The sequence below is a fragment of the Acinonyx jubatus genome, chromosome D3 (assembly GCF_027475565.1).
Source record: "Acinonyx jubatus isolate Ajub_Pintada_27869175 chromosome D3, VMU_Ajub_asm_v1.0, whole genome shotgun sequence".
Classification (NCBI taxonomy): domain Eukaryota; kingdom Metazoa; phylum Chordata; class Mammalia; order Carnivora; family Felidae; genus Acinonyx; species Acinonyx jubatus.
Genome location: NC_069392.1, coordinates 19197400 through 19221372, shown reverse-complemented (window position 1 = coordinate 19221372; position 23973 = coordinate 19197400). Strand labels below are relative to the sequence as shown.

The 23973-nt window shown below is 39.1% G+C and overlaps 1 protein-coding gene across 4 annotated transcripts in view; it reads left to right on the top strand.

Moving 5' to 3' along the window:
• The window catches only part of SPECC1L (sperm antigen with calponin homology and coiled-coil domains 1 like), a 139348-nt gene that overhangs the window by 46883 nt on the left and 68492 nt on the right, over positions 1–23973 (top strand). For all 4 annotated transcript variants that reach the window (XM_027044117.2, XM_053206216.1, XM_053206217.1 and 1 more), the window contains 5 exons: positions 1599–1752; positions 6023–7656; positions 8702–8909; positions 20849–20922; positions 22060–22235. In XM_027044117.2, coding sequence (XP_026899918.1) covers positions 1599–1752; positions 6023–7656; positions 8702–8909; positions 20849–20922; positions 22060–22235 — 2246 coding nt within the window. The remainder of the gene's footprint in view (positions 1–1598; positions 1753–6022; positions 7657–8701; positions 8910–20848; positions 20923–22059; positions 22236–23973) is intronic.

Sequence of the window (23973 nt, the reverse complement as noted above, 5' to 3'; positions counted from 1 at the left end):
TAATATTAACCACTCTGACAGGTGTAAGGTGGTACCTCATTGTGGTTTTGATTTGAATTTCCCTGATGATGAGTGATGTTGAGCTTTTTTCATGTGTCGGTTGGCCATCTGGATGTCTTCCTTGGAGAAGTGTCTATTCATGTCTTTTGCCCATTTCTTCACTGGATTATCTGTTTTTTGGGTGTTGAGTTTGATAAGTTCTTTATAGATTTTGGATACTAACCCTTTATCTGATATGTCGTTTGCAAATATCTTCTCCCGTTCTTTCGGTTGCCTTTTAGTTTTGCTGATTGTTTCCTTTGCTGTGCAGAAGGTTTTTATTTTGATGAGGTCCCAGTACATTTTTGCTTTTGTTTCCCTTGCCTCTGGGGACGTGTTGAGTTAGAAGTTGCTGCGGCCACCTGTTTTCTTTGTAAAAAGCTCGTATTTTTTTCTGTCGTCTTTATAAAATATAAATAAATTAATACAAAGGGTCTTCCTCAGGTAGTATGATCATTTAGACTGACTAACCCTCACTCTAACCATAAACTCTCTAGTTTTTTATTTATATATTACCTCGGCTTTAAAAAAACTTTCAATTTTGGCTTAAATTAGACTACTAAAAAATTAGATCAGATAAGAAAACTAAATTTCCAAATAATGGCTCCATCACTTTACATCCATGATTTACTATAAAGCAATGAATATTATATCGGATTCTCAGTGGTTTTTCTCTCTAGAAATTGCAGGATGGCATTTTCTTTGGTATTACAGAACTTTACTGGGAGCCCATGTGATAGTGCTCAGATGATCCCTGTTCGTAAGTCACGTCCTATCTGAAAGTAATAAAGAGTATGTCTTCATTTTTTCCACTCCCCCACTGACTGTGGCACATGTGGGCACACAGTCGGCTTCCATAAAGTTTTTGATTATATATATAATTTTTAAATTAAATTAAATTTTATTTTATTTTATTTTTATTTGAGAGAGCATGCCACTTAGGGAGAGGGGCAGAGGGAGAGAAAGAGAGAGAAAGAGAGAGAATCTCAAGCAGGGTCCATGCTTAGCATGGAGCCCGACACAGGGCTCAAATTCCTTACCCCCAGGATCGCAACCTGAGCTGTTATCAAGGGTTGACACTCAACTGACTGAGTCGCCCACGCACCCCATATTTTTATATTTTTATTTTTATTAAAAAAACTTTTTTTAATGTTTATTTTTTAGAGAGAGAGAGAGACAGAATGTGAGCGGGAGAGGGGAAGAGAGAAGTGGGAGACACAGAATCTGAAGCAGGCTGCAGGCTCTGAGCTGTCAGCATAGAACCTGATGTGGGGCTTGAACTCATGAACTGTGAGATCGTGACCTGAGCCAAAGTCAGATGCTTAACCAACTGAGCCACCCAGGCGCCCCAGAGTTTTGCATTTTTAAAAGAAATGTGTGATTGTTTATAAACCAGTAAAGTACTGTCTGCAGCACAGTATGATGCATTGGTAACTGTCAGAAAGTCTTTGTGAGGCTCTTGAATTTAATATAAAAGCCAAGAACTTTGCTTTAGTCTCAAAATGTTATTTACTCTTGCTTCATCTAGTCAATTTGTTTTTCTTTTCTGTTACTTCTAGACCAAGAGCAATGATGACCTCTTAGCTGGAATGGCTGGAGGGGTGACAGTGACTAATGGTGTTAAAGGAAAGAAAAGCACCTGCCCTTCTGCTGCATCTTCAGCATCGGTCCCTGCCATGACCACCGTGGAGAATAAATCCAAGATCAGCACAGGTATAGGTGGCATTCAGAATAAGAGTTAAAGTGCTTTTTTGTTTGAAGCCAGAGTGCAGTGGTATTTAAGGGGTTCCACTAATTAGAAAATGTCAGACATGTATTTGTATTTCAACCCCATGTACTCATCACCCTTATCAACTGATGGCCAGTCTGAATTCCTTGACATCCACCTCCCCTCCTCGTTATTTTGAAGCAAATTCCAGGTGTCATTTAATTTCTTCCACAAATATATAATTATCTTTGAAAGATAAGGATTCTTCTAAAAAGAAAATCACAATGCCATTATCAGTACTTAAAATAATTAATAATCATTCTTCAAATCATAAATATAGAGAAATACTCAAATTTACAACTTAAAAAAAATTTTTTTTTAACATTTATTTATTTTCAAGAGACAGAGACAGAGACAGAGTATGAGTGGGGGAGGGGCAGAGAGAGAGAGGGAGACACAGAATCTGAAGCAGGCTCCAGGCTCTGAACTGTCAGCACAGAGCCCGACACGGGGCTTGAACTCACTAACCATGAAATGACCTGAGCTGAAGTCAGATACTTAACCGACTGAGCCACCCAGGCGCCCCTTTTAAGTTTTCTTTCTTAAATCTATTTTTATCTTATAATTTAATTTTTGTAAAAACTGTTTGTTTGACCTGTACTTTCCTGTGATCTGTATTTTGATGTCACATCCCTTTGATGTCCTTGGCCATGTTCCTTTGTTTGTTTACTGTTAATGTGATTGGATCTAGAGTCTTGATGGGATAGATTCAGGTTCATTTTTTACCCCCAAGACTCCTTCAAACATGGTAGTTGTCCATCCACTAGTAGGCATATCATTTTTGGTTGTCTGTCTTTCCATGATATAGGCAGCCTTTGATGATCAATGCCTGTATCCATTCATTCCTGTTCTGTCATTCTTTCTTTATTCATTAGTAGCAATTTGGCTTTAGATTTGATAAAGTCCATAAGTTAACTCGTCCTGTAGTCCAAGGAGTAATGCTATCATTTTTTACTTTTTACACTTACAGAAAAACTTTAAGTCTTCCAATGAACACAAGACCATATGTTTGTAATACAGCTGATGAAAGCCTGTTAGTAAAGATTATAACAGACCTTCTTTATTATCCTTATTTAGGCTCTTAGCCCTTTTTGTATGTATTAGACTTTTTTCTAGCTCAGGTTTACCTACTGTCCTCTCTCTTGCTTTGACCTTCTGTGGTTTTTTCCTTCCATCCCAGATCACACCCTCCTGCTAATTATAATAGTCATGTGTATGATCACAAGGAGGAAACATGGAAGTCATTATATTAGGCATCATTCCATTTTATGCTCACTATAGCCCTATGAGGTAGAGGCTATTATTATCCTCATTTTAGAGTTGTGAGAGCTATGCTTAAAGCTCAAGTATCTTGGCCTAAGGCCTTGCATTTGTTTGCTCAGAAAATATTTATTGGGTACTCGCTTTGTACCGGGCCACAAAGCTGGTAGTGGAGCAATGGCTGCACCTTAGGTCTTTTATTTTCAAGCCTGAGGTCATCACCACATTTAACACTCCAGCTTGTGTGGTAAGAAGGAAATTAAGTACTCTAATACCATCTATATATCTTCCTGTTTCCAGCTTTTAGAATTTACTGGGAGAGATCCCTTGGATTTGGGCCTTGGTTCCCTACTGACACCTTCCCTCACAAGGCTGAATTCAGTTATCACCTCCCTGGATCCATTGCCCCTACTGGTGGCAGCTTTATACATCTGTATTAGTTTGCTAGGGCACTCGTAACAAAATACACAGCCTGGGTGACTCAAACACAGACATTTAGTTTCTCACTAAAACTGGTTGAGATCAAAGTTGTCAGCCAGTTTGGTTTCTTCTGAGGCCTCTCTCCTTGGCTTGTAGACGGCCGTTTTCTCCTTGTGTCCTCACATGGTGGTCCCTCTCTGTCTGTATCCCATTCTCCTCTTCTTATAAAGATACCAGTCAGATTGGATTAGGGCCCACCCTAATAACCCTATGTTAACATATGTACCTCTTTAAGTTGATTACTCTTTTTCAAAATACAGTCACATTCTGAGGTACTGGGGGTTATGTCCTCAACATAAGAATTTATAGGACACAATTCAGCCCATAACAACATCCTTACTTCTTCAGTTCATCTACTCTGTGTTTATTTACTCCCCATGACTTCTCTAAGACCAGTTCACTTGTCTGTAACTCAGATTTTTCTATCTACTCGCTGGTCACAATAATCTCAGATGGGGAGCTTTTCTTTTTCATGTTCTGTCTGTCTCTTCCTTTCTTGTTTCTTTACCTCTCCTTTCCTTTTGGGGCATTGTCAATCCCTTCCCTCATTACTGGCTCCTTTCCTTTTTGGCTTTCAGGCATGTCCAGATCTTTTCTTTCTTACCCCGGATTTTGGTTTGGTTTGCAATTGTTTCTTCTCATCTTGTTTCTTCTACCCTAAATCTGTTACAGATGTATTTTCCCTTCTGTGTTCTTACAGAGATCCAGATCTCACTCCCCAAATGTAGGCCCTCCTTTTTTTTCTTTTACTATTCTGCCTGTCCACATTCCTCCTTTAACTGCTCTTCTTCCTTATATGTTTCACTTAGCCTCTAGATTAGTTTTCATAAAAATACTCTTTTCTGTGTGTCTTCCCTGCTCCAGAACACTTATTGAACATTTACTATTGTGACTCACTAAATTTTCCCTGATGTTCAGGGCCCTGTAGAAACTTCCCCTACTGTTCCCATTAATTGTGTGACCTTACTTTTCCTTTCTGTGTGTCCTGTTCACTTCTGCTTCCTTGTTCTGTCCTGTGGCCTCCCCTGCTCTACACCAAACCCCTGGCAGAATCAGTGGCTGTCTACCTATATCACATAGACCTTTCGCTCTCTCTTACCCCTGAAGCCTGGTGCCTGCCATGTAAAGAACTAGCAGGTTTTTACAAAATACTGATTAGGTGTAGATCTTATTTTTCTTTGCTTTTTTATTTATTTATTAAAAATTTTTTTTTAAATGTTTGTTTATTTTTGAGAGACAGACAGAGACAGAGTGTGAACAAGGGAGGAGCAGAGAGAGAGAGGAAGACACAGAATCCAAAGCAGTCTCCAGGCTCTGAGCCGTCAGCACAGAGCCCGACACAGGGCTCAAACTCATGAACTGTGAGATCACAACCTAAGCCGAAGCTGGACACTCAACCGACTGAGCCACCCAGGCACCCCAGCTTTATCTATCTATCTATCTATCTATCTATCTATCTATCTATCTATCTATCTATTTTTGAGAGAGAGAAAGAGAGAAAGTGAGCAGGGGAGGGGCAGAGAGAGGGAGACAGAATCCCAAACAGACTGTGTGCTGTCAGCACAGAGCCCAGTGTGGGGCTTCAACCCATGAACTGTGAGATGACCTGAGCTGAAACCAAGAGTCGTTTGCTTAAGCAACTGAGCCACCCAGGTTTCCCTGTTTTCTAACATTTAAAGAGGCAGCATAGTGTACTACTTAAGTTGTGGATTCTGGAGCCAGACTCCCTGCCTGCATTTGAATCCTTGCTCATCCACTTATTACATGTGGGATGTTGGCAAATTACTTAACATCTCTGTGTTTCTTCATGATAATAATAATGAGGCTTGTATAAATTAATGTATGTGAAGTGTTCATCTGTGTATGTGTAAAATAAGCACTAAGTACATGTTAGCTATATTATAATTAATGTTATTGGTACTATTTATATGTCATTCTGTGATGTGAAAAACTTTTTGCACTTACTTTGATCGTACTTTTTTTGTTTATTACAGGTGTCTTAGATTTTTGGTTTGTCCAGAGGCTGCTTTTCCCTTCTTGCTCATCCTTCTTTACCATCTGCTTCTATAGTTAGTTTGCTACCTGACTGGCTAATCCTAGAGTCTGCTTCATCTAGCTTGCCCTAGAGTATTATGTCCCTGGCCACTTGTTTAAAGTTCATGGTTTAGGATTCAAGTTAATGGGTAACTTTTTTTATGTTAATAGCTTTATTGAGATATAATTCTCATTTTATAAATCCACCCACTTAAAGCATACAATACAATGTATAACTTCTTTTTCATGGATAATTAAAAAAATAAATGACTTGGTTTTGAGGAAACTGAATTTTACAGTGATTAGAATCTAAGGCAGGATTAATGTCGGTCAAAATCAATGTGTAGGCCTCTAGATTTCATCTCATTAGACCTAGGGAATAACCTCTGTGCCTTTTGTTGCTAATATCTTTGCCTTACATTCTTTGTTATAAACATTTAGGCACAAGTTCTTCAACCAAGCGGAGCACTTCTATAGGTAATAAAGAATCCAGTTCTACTCGAGAAAGATTACGCGAACGTACCCGACTAAACCAGAGCAAAAAACTACCCTCTGCGGGTCAAGGAGCCAATGATGTGGCATTGGCCAAGCGTTCCCGCAGTCGCACCACAACAGAATGTGATGTTCGCATGAGCAAGTCTAAGTCGGACAATCAGATCAGTGACAAAGCTGCTTTGGAAGCCAAAGTGAAAGAGCTGCTCACGTTGGCAAAAACAAAGGATGTGGAAATCTTACATTTGAGAAATGAGCTCCGAGACATGCGGGCCCAGCTGGGCATTAATGAAGATCATTCAGAGGGTGATGAAAAGTCTGAGGAGAAGGAAGCCGTCATTGCTCACCAGCCAACCGATGTTGAGTCCACCTTGTTGCAGTTGCAGGAACAGAATACTGCCATCCGCGAAGAACTGAACCAGCTAAAAAATGAGAACAGAATGTTAAAGGACAGGTTGAATGCCCTGGGCTTTTCCCTAGAGCAGAGGCTAGATAATTCTGAAAAGCTATTTGGTTATCAGTCCCTGAGCCCAGAAATCACCCCTGGCAATCAGAGTGATGGAGGAGGGACCCTGACCTCTTCGGTGGAAGGCTCTGCCCCTGGGTCTGTGGAGGATCTCTTGAGTCAGGACGAGAACACCCTCATGGACCATCAGCACAGCAACTCAATGGACAATCTAGACAGTGAGTGCAGTGAGGTGTACCAGCCCCTCACATCGAGTGACGACGCCCTAGATGCGCCATCGTCCTCAGAGTCCGAAGGCATTCCAAGCATAGAGCGCTCCCGGAAGGGGAGCAGCGGCAATGCGAGTGAAGTGTCCGTCGCTTGCTTGACAGAAAGGATACACCAGATGGAAGAGAACCAACACAGCACGAGTGAGGAACTTCAGGCAACTCTGCAAGAGCTAGCTGATTTGCAGCAGATAACCCAAGAACTGAATAGTGAAAATGAAAGGCTTGGAGAAGAGAAGGTTATTCTTATGGAGTCTTTATGTCAGCAGAGTGATAAGTTGGAACACTTTAGCCGACAGATTGAATATTTCCGCTCCCTTCTGGATGAGCATCACATTTCTTATGTCATAGATGAAGATGTAAAAAGTGGACGCTATATGGAATTGGAGCAACGTTACATGGATCTAGCTGAGAATGCCCGTTTTGAACGAGAGCAGCTTCTTGGTGTCCAGCAGCATTTAAGCAATACTTTGAAGATGGCAGAACAAGACAACAAGGAAGCTCAAGAAATGATAGGGGCACTCAAAGAACGCAATCACCATATGGAGCGCATCATTGAGTCTGAACAGAAGGGTAAAGCAGCCTTGGCAGCCACGCTAGAGGAGTACAAAGCCACAGTGGCCAGTGATCAGATAGAGATGAATCGTCTGAAGGCCCAGCTGGAGAATGAGAAGCAGAAGGTGGCAGAGCTGTATTCCATCCATAACTCTGGAGACAAATCTGATATTCAAGATCTCCTGGAGAGCGTCAGGCTGGACAAAGAAAAAGCAGAGACTTTGGCTAGTAGTCTGCAGGAAGATCTGGCTCACACCCGAAATGATGCCAATCGTTTGCAGGACACCATTGCAAAGGTACCGTTTAAGTAGACAGAATGTTCTGCATCAGCATTATGCAGCTGCAGTACACACCATGCTTACCAAAAGCCAGTATCATTTCTGTGATATGTCATTCACTTTTTGTAGGCTGATTTTGTTTTAAAGCTTGAGAATGGTTTTCCTTTATTGGGATACAGTAAAACATATTCTTGAAAAAATGTCACTTTCACTGCCCGTGAGAGGATGGGACTGTAATTATAACAGAATTTGTCCCTAGGTTAGGTACGCCCAGGAGCACATAGAGGACTATGTCTTGTTGCTGACAAGGAAGGACCTTAGAGATCATTGGTCCAGCCCCCTTGTTTTATACGTAGCATAATAGCAAGGACTTATGCAGAACTACAGCCTGGGGTTGCTGGCATTCTGGCCAGGGGTCTGTGCCCCATGTCATTGCTGATGCAGTGTTTATTTGCATGAGTTACCCAATTATTCTATCTTCCATTTTATTTCCTGTTTTAGGGCACTGGTTTTTAAAGAAACACTAGTATATCTTTGGCCAAAATTTAAATAATTTAGATTGTAATTTTTTAGTGATGATGTTTAGAGATACAAGTTAGGGTATGTATTATTTGTTGGAACATATATGTTGGAAGGCACTTTGAGCTAATACTTTTGCAATAACAGTATTTGAGAATTTGTTTCCATTTTTAATTTGGTAATGAAACTGTCACAAATCAGACATCTTTGGGGGGGGTGGGATGGGAGAGGGATATTAATTATTAATCAAATACATGTCTTTGGTCCATACTTTGGAGGAGGGAAATTTTTTTAAATTTCCTCATAAATAATCTAGGTAAGTTCAGTGATATGTCAATATAATTTGTCAGTGATATAGCAACAAATTATGTTTAAGCATATTATAGAGTGCTTTTTCATATATTCATACAGTTACTGCAGAGCTAGTTTTAGCTCATACCTCGGAACTCATGCTTTGCTTCCTTTGAAACAGTGTGTACATGCATTGTAGAATTTATCTTAGAGCAGCTCCTACTTTTCTAATGTGCACCATCATTCTATACAGGTAGAAGATGAATACCGAGCCTTCCAAGAAGAAGCTAAGAAACAAATAGAAGATTTGAATATGACATTAGAGAAACTAAGATCAGAGCTGGAAGAAAAAGACACAGAGAGGAGTGACATGAAAGAAACCATCTTTGAACTTGAAGATGAAGTAGAACAACATCGAGCTGTGAAACTTCATGACAACCTCATTATTTCCGATTTAGAGAGTAAGTGATGGGGGAGCTTTTCATTCCTTTTGTTGTACCCATGTTAACGAGCGGGGACAGTTTGCATTCAGTAACAAAATGAAAATTGGTCACTGTCACTGCTGAAGTGGACAGGCACAGTAGACAGTGGCCTGCAGAAATACTCATGTGGCAAAACGTATTTCACACATTAGCCAGTAGTCTTTGGACTGCTATGTTTTGTTCATAAGGAAGAACTGTTAAGAGGAAGCATTGCTTCAAAACTGTGCTTGGTTACAGAAAATCATTTAAGGAAAAACTGATTGTTATTTTATTTTTTTAGATCTTAAGAAAAGCCATTTATTGTTCTAATGATCGCAGGTATACTGAGACAAAAATCAGTCATCCTTTGTAATCTTATGTCTAAAGCACAGGTTTTTCTTTATTTGTCTGGTTTTCCTCCCAACCATGGAGATTTTATGATCTGGTAGGATTGAAACTCCTATTTTAAATTGCTTTAAGTTTTTTGAAATTATTTTACAATTATTTCACTTACAAAAAAATCGCAAAACTAGTACAAAGCATTTCTGTGTTGATAGTTTGATGAGGAGCAAAAATTTGGTTGATCTTAAAATGTCTTCCCACAGACTATTTATTATGTTGCAAGTGAGGAAGAAGAAACAACCAGAAATTATTCAGTGGAAAAATTGGGCAACACTTTGACCTCACTGGTGATCCTGTAAATAAATGACAGAGGCACAGAGAATCAGACTCACCCTCAGCTCAGCTGGGCCATATTCTGGCTGAAGCATAACTGTAATGAATCATAAAGAAACATTAAATAGGGGCACCTGGGTGGCTCAGTCGGTGAAGTGTCTGACTCTTGATTTTGGCTCAGGTCATGATCTCACAGTTCGTGGGTTCGAGCCCTATGTCAGGTTCCATACTTGATAGTGTGGAGCCTGCTTGGGATTCTCTGTCTCCTTCTCTCTCTCTACCCCTCCTCTGAGCATGCTCCCTCTCTCTCTCTTCTCAAAATAAATAAATAAACGTAAAAAAAAAAAAAACTTTAAATAGACAAAAAATGAATGTTTTACTAAAAACACAAGAATGTGTGGCGCTGTATTCCTCAGAACTGCCAGTGTCATAAAAGACAAAGACTGTGGAAAAGTTCTAGATTAAAGGGGTCTGAGGAGACATGAATTAAATGCAATACCTGTGCCTAGACTCTGTCTAACGCTGTAGGGAAAATGCTATAACAGGTGTTCTGACAGAACTGGAACTTTAAAAAACTAGATAGGACAAAAGTGGATTATAGATAAACATATGTAACCATATCAATTTATAAAGTTGATAACTATACTGTTTATGTAAGTCAACGTCCCTATTCTTACGAATCACACACTGAATATCTAGAGGTAAAGGACCATGATGTATATCCTTAAAGGATTCAGGGAAAACATCAGGGATAGATAAAGACAGATAGACAGGGATAGAAGATGGCAAATGATGAAAAAGATGGGTAAACAGTTAACATAAGCAAATCTGTGTAAAGTGGTCATATGGGTGCTTTTTGTACTGGTTTTTGCACCTTTTTGTGAATTTGAAATTATTTCCAAATAATACATCTTAAAAATTCTTAGTGTTCTTCATCCAGATTCCTCAAATGTTAACAAATTTTAAGTTGTAGTACACTTTAATGATAGCCAGGTGGGGACAAGGAGAATGTGAATAACCTTTTTGGATACATTGGTTAAAGCTTTTCAGCCTTGTGGTTCATGATACTGATCCTTTGAGCTCTGTGTTATTCCTTGACAGAGGATCAGTAGGCAAATACAGCGTTGGGCCAGATCCCATGTGCTGTGGGCGCAGAGGCAGGGAGGTTTGAGCTAGTTCCAGGAGAGAGTGGGTCATTTGCAGGAGTCCTAAACATGTCTTTTGCCAGTTCTGAACTCTGGCTAGTTGGCTCGGCATCTGTGGACTGACCCCAAGGTTATTCGGAATATTTTGAGTCATTTGGCTACTGAAGTAGCTGACTGTGGGACTCTTTTCTTGGAGACAGTTACAGTCCTACAGATAAAACTTTCTCATCTGAAATTGTAAAAAACTTTGGAGAGTTTAACATTCGTATCTAATCTGTATTTCAGTGTCTCTGAACGGAGAGGATTTATGTAACTGTATTTCCTAAATGTAAGAAGTTCTAAAGTTTTTCAGATTAACTTGGAAGTTGAGTGTATTTTCCATGTAGTACTGATGACAACCTTTTCCCTTGCAGGCCTTTTGATTTGAACACAGAAAGAGTGACACCTTGTGGTAATTGGGTTAATGGCTAGAAAAATGTTAGCTGATAAGGATTCCTGGAATGAAAAATGATTGACAAAATAAAAATTATATAAACTTTATGTGGATTTTTATTATGAAGTGGCTGAAAATCCTGAATAAATTTTTTTTAGCCCGGTGTCTTCTCCCCCCAATTTTTTTAAAATGAAAATTTCAAATATACATAAATACTGCAAACATGGTAGAGATAGCACCCACTGCCTAGATTTGACAGTCATTAATGTTTTATAATATTCTCCTTCCATGTGTGTATCTGTATATGTGTGTGTTTGACTGAGTAGTAAGTTGTAGTAAGTTGTAGACTCCATGAGACACTTAATATTTTGGTGTCATGCAACTCCTGTTTTCCTTATAATCATATCTACTAAATTTGGCATAATTCCTTAGTATCCATCTAATAGCTCACATTCAGATTTTCTCACCTGTCCTCAAAATGACTTTTAACAGTTTTCTTAGGAACCAGGATCCTATATTCTGATAGGAGTTAATTTATTTCTTAGTGAATTCTAGCACTTGGTATTGATGCTAAGTCATCACTTGGTATAGGGCACTTGATAACAAGGAACGCTGTTAATTGAGAAATTGAGATTTTCTTTTTAAGATTTTGTTTTTAATCTCTACACTCAAAATGAGGCTTGAATTTACAACCCCTAGATCAAGAGTCGTTTGCCCCACCAACTGAGCCAGCCCAGGTCCCTGAGAAATTGAGCTTTTCATTTGTGGAATATTTTAGCAACCATTACCATACTCAGTTTTAGAACTTTTTCATCCCCTAAAAAAAAACTGTACCCATTAGTAGTCACATTGACCCCCAAATGATCCTGACTTTGGAATTAGTGGTGAGGATTTTAAAGCAGCTGTTGTAACTGCACTCAGGGTGTTGAGGAAAATCTGCCAGTAATGAATGAACAAATTGCAAATCTCAGGAGAGAAATAAAAACTGTTTAAAAAGAACCTAATATGTATTATAGAACTGAGAAATTTAACAGCTAATTTAAAAAGTTTACTAAATCATTAAAATAGTTTTTAAGTTTATTTATTTTGAGAGACACAGAGACAGCGCAAGTAGAGAAGGAGAGAGGGAGGGAGAGAGAATCCCAAGCAGGCTCTGTGCTGCCAGCATAGAGCCCAACACAAGTCTCGAACTCACGAAATCATGACTTGTGCCAGATCATGACCTGAATCATGTGTGTCAGATCATGACCTGAGCTGACACCAAGAGTCAGATGCCTAACTTACTGAACCATCTAGGCAGCCCACTAAATCATTTAAACAGCAAATTAAAAACATAGAAGAGCCAGTGAACTTGAAGATCAGTCAGTAGTCACTATCTAATCTGCAGGACAGAAAAAAAAAAAGATTGAAAAAAAGGAGTACAGCATCAGTGAGTATGGGACAGTATCATAGGGCATAACATGTAGTTGGAGTCCCAGATGGCTTTCCAGGTAACATCAGTGCCATACTGATTAGATTTGGCCTGCAGTACCTTTTAGTACTATTTGGATTTAGCATCCAGATTATAAAGATCTGATATAAAATTCACTCAGTAAATAAATACTGTTAAGACTTCTGATTCAAGATGATGGCCTGAGGCCACACATATACTTCCTCTCCCTCCCAAAATCCTAGTAACATGGTCCTGCCATGTAATACAAAAATTACAATGAATCTGTGGGTGCCTGGGTGGCTCAGTCGGTTGAGCATCTGACTTCAGCTCAGGTCATGATCTCGCGGTTCTCAAGTTCACGCCCTGTGTCAGGCTCTGTGCTGCCAGCTCGGAGCCTGGAGCCTGCTTCAGATTCTGTTTCTCTTTGTCCCTCCCCTGCTTGTGTCTGTCTCTCTCTCTTTCTCAATAATAAAAACATTTTTTAAAAAGTAAAAAAAGTTTACAATGAAACTAAACCAAAGATAGAAAATAGGTGAGGGGTCTCATCAGTAGATCAACAATTTTGACTAACTTCTGGAATATATAAAGCAGATAGAATTGGAGTTATGGAGAAATCAAACAGAACAGAAAAAAAAACAACAACAACAACAAACCTATAGTCCAGGAGAACACTGAAACTCTGAGTATTGATTTTCCCAGCCAAACTTTGGGGGTGGGGTACTAAAACCTCTTCCTCAGGGGTCATAGGGTCTGGGACGAGCAGCAGTTTCAGGCTGTGGTATAAAAGATTGTCAGCATTTGTACCACCCTCTCCATTGTAGAGTGCTGGCTGTGGTGTTTGCCCCAGGCTCAAATTTGTTTGTTTGTTTGTTTGTTTATTTATTTATTTATTACGAGAGAGAGCTTGAGTTGGGAAGGGCAAAGGGAGAGAGAATCTTAAGCAGGCTCCACGCTTAGCACGGAGCCTGACGCATGGCTCGATCCCACAACCCTGGAATCATGACCTGAGCCGAAGTCATGTTTCACATGCTCAACTGATTGAGCCACCTAGGCGCTCCTTGAATTCTTTTTCTAAATAAGGTGGGGAACATGGTGCCAGGGGCTCCTGCCATAACTTCGGTATCAGAAAGAGAAGTAAAGCCCTGCCTGAAGTAACAGCAGGCTGCCATGTTGTCTTGAAATGAAGACCACACATAGGGAGAGGCAATTTGGCCCAGCAGTGAAATGGCGACACACACACACACACAACCACACACACACACACACACACACACACACACACACCCACACACACCTGTTTCCTTGGTTGAAGCCACCCACTTCTGCCTCCAGAAGAGGGCCCCCTGTAGGCATATATCATCAATGGAGCCTTAATCCAGTCATTGCGTTGAGGGGAGAGGCCTGTAGTTAGAACAGTGACTTCTACAATTATTGAGAGACGTGTGGAAGTCACTGATATTAATTATCCTTGTCCTTTGTAAGAAAGGCCAACCAGGACTTACTGGACATTTAGTTTCTTAAAAGAGAAACAGCAGAAAGAAGCAACTCAACTGAGCCTGAATAAATTAAGTTAATGACTTCACTGCTAGTCCAGCAAACCAAAGCTGAGTGGTGTTGAGGGTAGTGGCATGAACGAGATCTCAGGTATGGCTCAAGTGATGTGCCCATCAGTTACAGTGACTTTTTTGACCACTTTGTATTTGTGTAGTAATGCTTGCTGTGTGCTTGCATTTATGTATAGCTCCTTTCCTGCCCTCTGTAGTTCCTGAGATTGGGGGCTAAGGCCCGTCATCTAGCAACACAGGTTTTGCGCTTTTACATGGAACACTATTGACTATGGTGAGTAAACGTGGCTTGAGATTAGAGAAGTAGCAGAAGGAAATGGAGGAGAGTTGTATAATTCTTGATGGGAAAGCCTTTTTCAACACTAGTGGGAAGCCATAAAGGAAAGTTTCCTATTTGACTATTACTGGAATTTTCAGTTCAGCAAAATAAAAGTACCATAAATAAAGGACTTTGAGAGAAATATTTGTAGTACATATAAAATATATAAGGAGAGTCTTATATGTATCAATATATATATATTGACATATATCAATGACATTAGGATAATCCATTAGCCAAAAAGAGTGTATGAATAGGTAAGGCAGAAAAGGTGCGAAAAGATGCTTGACTTCACTAATAAACTCTAAAACAAGATGCCAGTTTTCACTTGGCAGGTGTGAAAAGTGAAAAAAGTTGATAGTGTGTAGGAGAGGAGAAAAGGGACCTCTTGTGTATTGTCGGAAGGAGTATAGATTGCTGCAGCCTTTTCAGGGTATTGATCAGAATTTAAAGTACAACAGTACTTTAGCAACAATGTTTAGAAACATTCTTACTAGTTTGCAAATATAAGCTTAGATATGTGTGTTGCAGAATTACTGGTTACCACAAAAACTTGGAAGTTGAGATCTAGTTAATAACCTGTGAGCACAGTGCATCCCCACTGGCTGCCATTTCATCAGTGAGGATAAATTAGACAGGTCTATGTGTACAGCCATAGATGGAATAAAGCAGATAATGGGACAGTAGAATATGAGCTGTGTGTATTATTTCTGTAATTAAAAAACATACAAGTTTTAAATACAGCATTACATTGAAATGGTGACCAGGCATGATGATTTCCTTAAGAAATACTGATACAGTGTATTCTATACAATAAATTTTATAACTTGGTGACTTCTCAAAAAAATTTTCTGCATTCTTGAGCTGGATCCTTCTAACGGATTGACTTGGATCCTGTCAATAGTTCCGAGTTGTCCTTCATTACTTCTTACAGTTCTAGAAATGTGTCTGCAAGAAATATCTGAACAATTGTGTAAAGATACTCATCGTGTTTATGACAAAAATTGTGGAACCATTCTGTTTGTCAATAGGAGATTACTAAAACATATGTCCAACTGATGGAATACTAACAGCCATCAGTGCTGTAGATCTGAATTGATTGATAGTTGTCCATTTATCTATCTACTGCTAAGTAGAAAGGCTTATGAAGAAGTATAATTAGTATTATCTCACTTTTAAGAAAAAAGTTCACACACGTATGAAGTCTGGAAGGATATATGCCAAATGCAAATAATGAGTAATTTTATTTTTATAACGCTTTTCTGTTTTCCAGACTGTTTATTGTGAGCATGCATTCCCTTTAGAGTCAAAGGGAAAAAGTTGTATCTACTTTTTTGGGGGGAAGGGATGATAAAAATGAATAAAAAATAAAAAAAATATAGTAGTAAATGGTTTATTTGAAACTCATCTGTGTCCTCTTTCAAAGCATCAGGAATTGTGGTTTGGGGATAAAGGTGTGGCCTGGGGATAAAAGGTGCCTGCCTCTCCCCTCTGCCCCTAAGGCATGGTATTTTAACTGGTATTTTACTCTTGCCATTTCTCTTCCTCTAGTAATTGCCCCTAATGTTAGGTGGAGGTGCTTGATAGGATGGAAGGGTCTGATGGTACTGGGATATCAGTATTCTGAGGAGTTTCATGGATTTGGAGGGCAGGAAATTTGCTTGTGAACTTTGATTATTTTCTACCCCCAGGAGTCACAGGTTGAGCCTGTGCCCATGGTAGTTGCCCAGTAACATCAGCATGCGTGATGGGTATATAACTGGAGCCGGAACGAAGGCCTGGTTGATTGTTCCTTGTTTTTCAGGGGTGAGAGTTCTTGGTGGTGAAAAGATTATGAACCCCATTATTAAATGGGCAGAGCAGTGCCCAGAATTGTTCAGAGCAAAGTTGGTCTAATTACAGTGAGAATAGCAATTTACTTGATTTCTAGAATAAAAATAACATTGTAAAATTGAGTTGTAACTTGTAATTAAAAATGAGATCATAGTAGTACTTCTGTTCTTTGGTAGAATTTAATGTTGCTTTTGAGTTGAAGACAGTAGATGGCAGTGTCCCTCATTGTAGAAGAACTTGGAAGAGGAAGGAAACTGCTTTTACAGGCCCCAGAGTTGAAGACTAACAGTATCCTTTCGTGTAACCATTAATTGGGCCAGATGGCAATTTTGCTAAGATAGTCTTCCAAACAAGAGCATAAGTACACATTCCTCTGTTTCCAAGGAGGAAAAGCCTGTTGTCATTTTTAATACTTTATGTTACAAAGTGAAAATACAGTTGATTTATGAAGTTTAAATCAAATTCCCTAGAGACACTTGTAGTGTACTTCATTCTGCATAAATATCTCCATTGGCTGCCAGCTTCCTTCCTATTTAAAAGCATTAATAAGACGACGATAATAAATACATAGTGCTGAGTGTGTAAGAATGTCCTTTTAAGAGTAGTGATTATGTGGCGGGTAAAGAGAGAAGGATAAGAACAAAATAAATGAATGAAATTTGAGGTTTTATGATCAGTCTAAGATGGCCAGGTGGCTTCACATGTCACTTGAGAACAAAGACACACCAGATGTTAAATTGAACAGTACTAAGATTTGCTGTCATTTGTCTTGTGTGAATTATATATAAAGATAGGTATATATGTCCTTTGTGACCAGAAGAAAAAGAAAATGGTTTTTAGCAGAGGAGGAGAAATTCACATTTTTTTGTTCGCTTGCCTATTTTAATTATGTTTTGCATTTAAATATAGTGTAAATGAAAAATATAACTCCTAGTGTTTTCAACACTAGAAATATTTCAGTTTCTGTCCTTCTTATCTGTGTCTGATTATATCACCAAGACCTTGAATTTGTCTACATATAGGTAATAGGGAGCTGAGGTCCCATGCTGGTTCCAGAGTTATCCTTGCTTCTGGAGATACGGATCAGGGTATTGGACTCACTCATCGGTGTCCACTTTGCCCTTAACCAAATTGAATAGCCCTTTTGACCCTGTTTCCAGGTTAAATGAGGTCTGAGGCAGCTTATACAGAGACAGACTTTTAAAGTTTAATCCTTTTCATTATAAAAACATCCTCTTTTCTGTCCCTAGGAGGGTAAGGACTATATCTTTTTTCCCTTTCCCTTGTATCTTAAGCATCTAGAAAAAAGCCTGGCACAAAGTACGTACTTATGAGGTATTTGTTGAATTGATGTAAATTTTGAACAGTTTTTATTTCAAAGGCCCGAAATTGGTTGAAGAATTTTGTGGCGATGAATGGGAGGGAGTTAACTACTGGCTACCAAAATTGGCCAGTTTCCCCCCCCCATGTTTTACTCATTTATTTTTTTTTCTAGTTAGAAAATTTATCATCATTATATATTTATAATATTACACATATAATTGTTATAAATATTCTAGGCTTTTATGTTGTTACTGAAGTGAATTCATGTCATTTAAAAATATCTGAACACAAATGTATCAATGCTGAATTAAAGGTATCATGTCACACAGGTTACAACAGAGCAGGTTTCTGATGGAACTAGGAGGGGAAGATAAGCAGTCTAAGAAAAGATATCATCAGCACACCCCTACTTTTGTGTGTTGATTAAAAACTAATAATTTGTGGGGCACCTGGGTGGCTCAGTTGGTTGAATGTCCAACTTTGGCTCGGGTCATGATCTTGTGGGCTTGTGAGTTCAAGCCCCTCATCAGGATTGCTGCTGTCAGCATGGGAACTCACTTCAGATCCTTTGTCCCCCTCTCTTTCTGCTCCTCCCCCACTCTCTGTCCCTGCCTGCGCACACACTTACTCTCAAAAATAAATAAACGTTAAAAAAAAAAAAGGCTAATAATTTGTTAGCTTAAGGAAGTTTTTTTTCTAAGATTTTACACCCAGCATGGGGCTTGAACCTACAACTTTGAGATCAGAAGTCACATACTTTAACTGGCTGAGCCAACCAAGTGCCCCAAGATTGATTAATTGATTGATAGATTTTTTTATTCTCTTGGTTTTTTTTTTTTTTGAGTTTATTTATTTAGAGAGAGAGCATGCACGAGTGGGGGAGGGGCAGAGAGAGGGAGAGGGAGATAATCCCAAGCAGGCTGTGTGCTGACAATGGGGAACCTGCGTTGGGGCTCGAACCCATGAACTACAAGATCATGACCTGAGCCAAAACCAAGAGTTGGACACTTAACTGACTGAGCCACCCAGGCACTCCGAGATTTTTTTTTAAGATTTTAATTTTGAGGGGCGCCTGGGTGGCGCAGTCGGTTGAGCGTCCGATTTCAGCCAGGTCACGATCTCGCGGTCCGGGAGTTCGAGCTCCGCGTCAGGCTCTGGGCTGATGGCTCAGAGCCTGGAGCCTGTTTCTGATTCTGTGTCTCCCTCTCTCTCTGCCCCTCCCCCGTTCATGCTCTGTCTCTCTCTGTCCCAAAAATAAATAAACGTTGAAAAAAAAAATTTAAGATTTTAATTTTGAGTAATCTCTACACCCAATGTGGGGCTTGAACCTACAACCCTGAGATCAAGAGTCGCATGCTCTACCGACTGAGCCAGCCAGGTGCCCCTTAAGAAAGATTTTTTGATTACATGTGACACTGCATGCAGGTGTTCACTATGCCTAGGTTCCTACTACAAAGTGTAATGAATAGGAGAGAATTTTTACCAAAAACACCAATGTCTATAGTGATGATGTCCCTGATAATAAAGAGTTCAGGGGCGCCTGGGTGGCTCAGTTAATTGAGGATCTGACTCTTGATTTCAGTTCAGATCATGGTTTCCTGGGTCATGGGATCAAGCTCTCCATCGGGCTCTGTGCTGAGCAAGGAGACCTCTTAAGATTCATTCTCTCTCTCTCTCTCTCTCTCTCCCTCTCTCCCTCTCCCCCCCTCTGTCCCTCTCCTCTGCTTATGCACCCTTTCTCTCTAAAATAAAATAAAAAAATTAAAAAAGAAAGTTCAGTTCTGTCAGTGGAGTATTTTTTAAAACTCCATAGGTTATGATTTTAGTATTGCTTTCTCTTTCTCTTTCCATTAGCTTGCATGTTTCGACATTTATTCCATTTACAGTTCTACCATGTGCCAGGTGTTGGGACTGTGAAGTTACCACATAGCTTCTGACTTTGAAGTGTTTCCAGTCTAGTGGTCAAGTCAGATGTGTAAAGAAATTTAATAGTGTTGGCACTAACAGTCAAACAGTTGGAACACAGAAAGGATAGGATTCTCCTGCAGTGGGGGACAACTGGTAAAGTTAGAGTATTTGTCTCTAGATACCAGTGCCTTTTCTGGTGCTTAAGCCAAGAGAAAGTGCTGAGCTATCAAAGTAACCAACTGTGATAGACTTACTTGGTGGCATTTACCAGTGTGGCACCTCCTAAGACATTTCCTCTTAAGCATGGGTTTTTGAGCAGAACCTCCAAATAGAATGTGACTTCCCATACATTTCTCGTTCCAGGGGCACCAGTCTTGACTGTGCCTTCACATTTGCATACCCACTGTATCTAGAATGGTACTTTGCATATTAGCGGTACTAATTAAATGTTTACAGTGAATGTGGAATTATATGAAGAAAATTTATATTATGCAAGAACTAATTTGAGGAGTATTAATTTACTTTATGAATATACCACTTATTTTATAAAAAGACTTTCCATAGAATTCATGTAAATAGCAGCTCTCCAGGGTATTATATAGATAATTAGTAAATCTGTAAACATTTTTCTAATTCACCACTTTCTTAGAATTTCTTCCAGTGTGTAAAGTAAGTTATCTTTCATAAAGAGTTTAGTTTAATAACCCTTTTTATTAAAAATTCACACTTTATTTTTAAAAAAATTTTTTTTTTCAACGTTTATTTATTTTTGGGACAGAGAGAGACAGAGCATGAACGGGGGAGGGGTAGAGAGAGAGGGAAACACAGAATCGGAAACAGGCTCCAGGCTCTGAGCCATCAGCCCAGAGCCCGACGCGGGGCTCAAACTCACGGACCGCAAGATCGTGACCTGGCTGAAGTCGGACACTTAACCGACTGAGCCACCCAGGCGCCCCAAAATTCACACTTTAATAGTAGTCAGTGTTATTTTGATTGGTTATGAGCCAACAATGTGCGTGTTTCTAACAATTGATTTTACTTAACTTTTTGTTTCAGAATTTAGACACTGAGGAAGGAAGCAATCCAGAAATTGTGATTTAAATTTGGTATTTTCCATAGAAAGTAATATTGGTTAATACTTGGATTGAACATTCTTTTTTTCTTTTAAAGTTTTGTATTAAAAATAAAGTCTTTGGGCAGGATGACCTTTTTTTTTAATGTTATATTTAAATTCCTCCTCCCTTTATATTATTCCTTTTGAACACAGCTTTAAGAATAAATATTTAAACTTCTGTGCTCTTTTCAGATACGGTTAAAAAACTCCAGGACCAAAAACATGACATGGAAAGAGAAATCAAGACACTCCACAGGAGACTTCGGGTAGGATAAATCTTCATGGATTATCTCATTAGAAAACCTAGGTTTCTGAAAGTTGAGTGTCATGTAGCCTGTGACTGTGTTAGCATTCATCTTAAGCTTCAGATACGGTTAAAATACTGATCCCACTGGGCTTTGGGCAGAAAGTAAATGGCATCATTTCAAGTTGGGATCAGTGCTAGATTCTGGATAGAAGAATCTACTAGTAATTTATGAGTGGTAATTTTTAAAAGGTGGATTTAGAAAGCAAGTGTTATATTTTGGAAAGAAAGTTTATAAGCTCTTGATTAGAAAGTGTCCTAAGCCAAGCTGTTTCCATTTGGGTTTTCTGTCTTCTGTGGATTTGATCAGCTTGCCAATAGCAGTGCCACTCTGATGCAGATTGGGGAAGCTCATCTCATAGTTTGGGTCCTGCCTCAGTTACTTAGACTATATTCATGGTGTCAGAAAATTGCTTTGGGGTGATGGATGCTGGGCCTGGGAGTGGACAGCTGTGGCTCTGGTGGAGGAGACGCCCTGGGGCGGGGCGGGTTGCCCACCCAGCCACACCCGCATCCTCCATGACTGTGGGAAGCAGCAGATCATACAGTTCCTTAGCTCCTCTTTTTGTATGATTTTGACTGCCTAGTTTGAGTTTTGTGTTTTTCTTCTGGCTTCCTCTTCCTTTTCCTTTACTTTTGATTTTTTTTTCCTGTTAGTTTTTGATGTCAGGATATTTATAGTTTTTCATGTAAAATCTTTCAGTATGGTTCACACACCATTTATCTACCTTCTTCAGCTTTTCAGAGGTAAAATGCTATATAAATTTTAAATAATGTGTTTATTTTCATAAGACTTAGAAACTTGCATAAGGAAGGGAGGCTTGACATTATTGTCATTCATACTGATTGAGCACTCGTGCTTGATGCCTTAGCAGACAGATCAACTAGAAAACCTTTTCCTCATTAAGAATAAGTTTACTACTATTAATTGTATTACCTGTTGCCTGTTAGAAATGGTAATAGCAATTCTCTGGGATTTAAAAGAAATTAATCATCATTTAGGACAGTGCATTACAGTCTGAATCATAAATACATTTTATTGTTTTTATAAGTTTTTATTACTTTCTTTTGGAAATAAAAATTTAGTTTTTTAATGTAGGAAGAATCTGCAGAATGGCGGCAGTTTCAAGCTGATCTCCAGACTGCTGTGGTCATTGCAAATGACATTAAATCTGAAGCCCAAGAGGAGATTGGTGATCTGAAGCGCCGGTTACATGAGGCTCAAGAAAAAAATGAGAAACTCACAAAAGAATTGGAGGAAATAAAGTCACGCAAGTATGTTTTAAGAAGCCAGTTGTGCGCTTATGTTTTAATAGAGAACACTTAAATCCCAATTTTGTGATGTGGTATTACGGAAAGAATGTGGGGGTTGACACTAGTGTGACTGAGTATGGATGCTAGTGGGAGTTACTCAGCTTTCCTGGCCTCGTTTTATGACACCTGTAAAATAGCACAGCCTATATGGATCTTTCAGAGCTGTTGGCAGTGTCTATAATCAATAACTCTGAAGGGGCCAGAATGGTACCTTATGGTCTCTCCTTTCCTGTATCCACACACTCCAGTACTGTTACTTTTCTTTAGATTAATAGCCTCTGATTAAGGATGTATACTGTGGAGGCAGACAGGCTTGGCTTCTGTCCAGTTCTGCCTCTTACTGGCTGTGTGTTCTTGGTCAGGCCACTTAACTTCCCCAAGCCTCAGTTTGCTCATCTTTAAAATGGAGACAGTACTGCCTGCTTTATAGTATTGCTGTAAGGTTTAAAGGAGATCTGTCTATACAGTGCTCAGGGCAATGATGAGTATACTTTAATATTGTTAGAGATCCAAATAAAGAATGCAAAATGAGTTTCTCTCCATCACTCAGCTTGAGGAGTTTTCACTTGTTGTAATGTTTATAACCATCTGGATCTCTATAGTAGTGTTTTTTCCCACCTAACATAGAGGTCATTGGAAACCCATGTAAAGTATTAGATGAGATGACATTTGTGATATGCTCTGAGTTCCTCAGTGAAACTCCATCTAATGAGTGGAGGAGGGGGGCAGTAGTTTTTATGTTTGAGGATATTACTAAGATTTTGATAATGGCTGGCTGAATCAGTAGAGCATGTGATTCTTGATCTCAGGGTCGTGAGTTTGAACCCTACTTTGAGCATAGAGTTTACTGAAAGAAAAAAAAAAGAATTTGATTATGCATTACTTAAGTAGACAGAGGAAAAAATATAGAAAAATATTTAACAGGATATCATTGAAAAGCTATCTTGTCTTATTGTTGCCTAGCTCTAGTGTATGACCCAGAGAAAAGTATTACTAAACCATTTTTCTTTGGCTTCCTTAAGCAGAACGTAGAATGAGGTGGAAGAGTATTGTTTCTCTATTGGTGTAAAACTCCTATTACTTTACCTTTTCTCTGTATACTATTAAATGAATGGTGTAGCAGAAATGTTTCATTCTAAAGCTAACCCGAGTAACTGAAATTCTGTTCTTATAGAATCATTCCATTGAGTCCTAAAGATGTCTTTGATGTAATAATTTTACTAACTTTTGGTCCTTGAGTATATTCTTTGTAACATTCCATGTGATGAATGGGAAGTATACATAAAGCACTTGGCACTCTGTCTGCTATATACCCAAGTACAAGATTGTCTCCAGGAAAGCTTTCTGTGATTGTTTTAATTTGAGTTTTTTTCTGACTGGCAAACTATGGGTATTCCAATTTGGTGGATATTTCTTGAAGACGAATTAAGAGAGATTGTCCATGTCATTTCAAGGAAAACAGCTGGTCATATTTGTTGCCAGTGCTAAAATGTGGGCTTTCAAGTGAATGTTAGGATTTGGGGAAACTTGTATCCACCGTCGCAAGCTTGGCAGCTTCCCATATTTAAAGAGTTTCCTGATGAGATCACTGGGGATATAAACAAATGTGACTTTTAAAAAATAAATCCTATGATGACAGATGTCAACATTTGAAAAATTCAGGTAACTCAGTGAACACTGAGTATGACCAATGCATGAT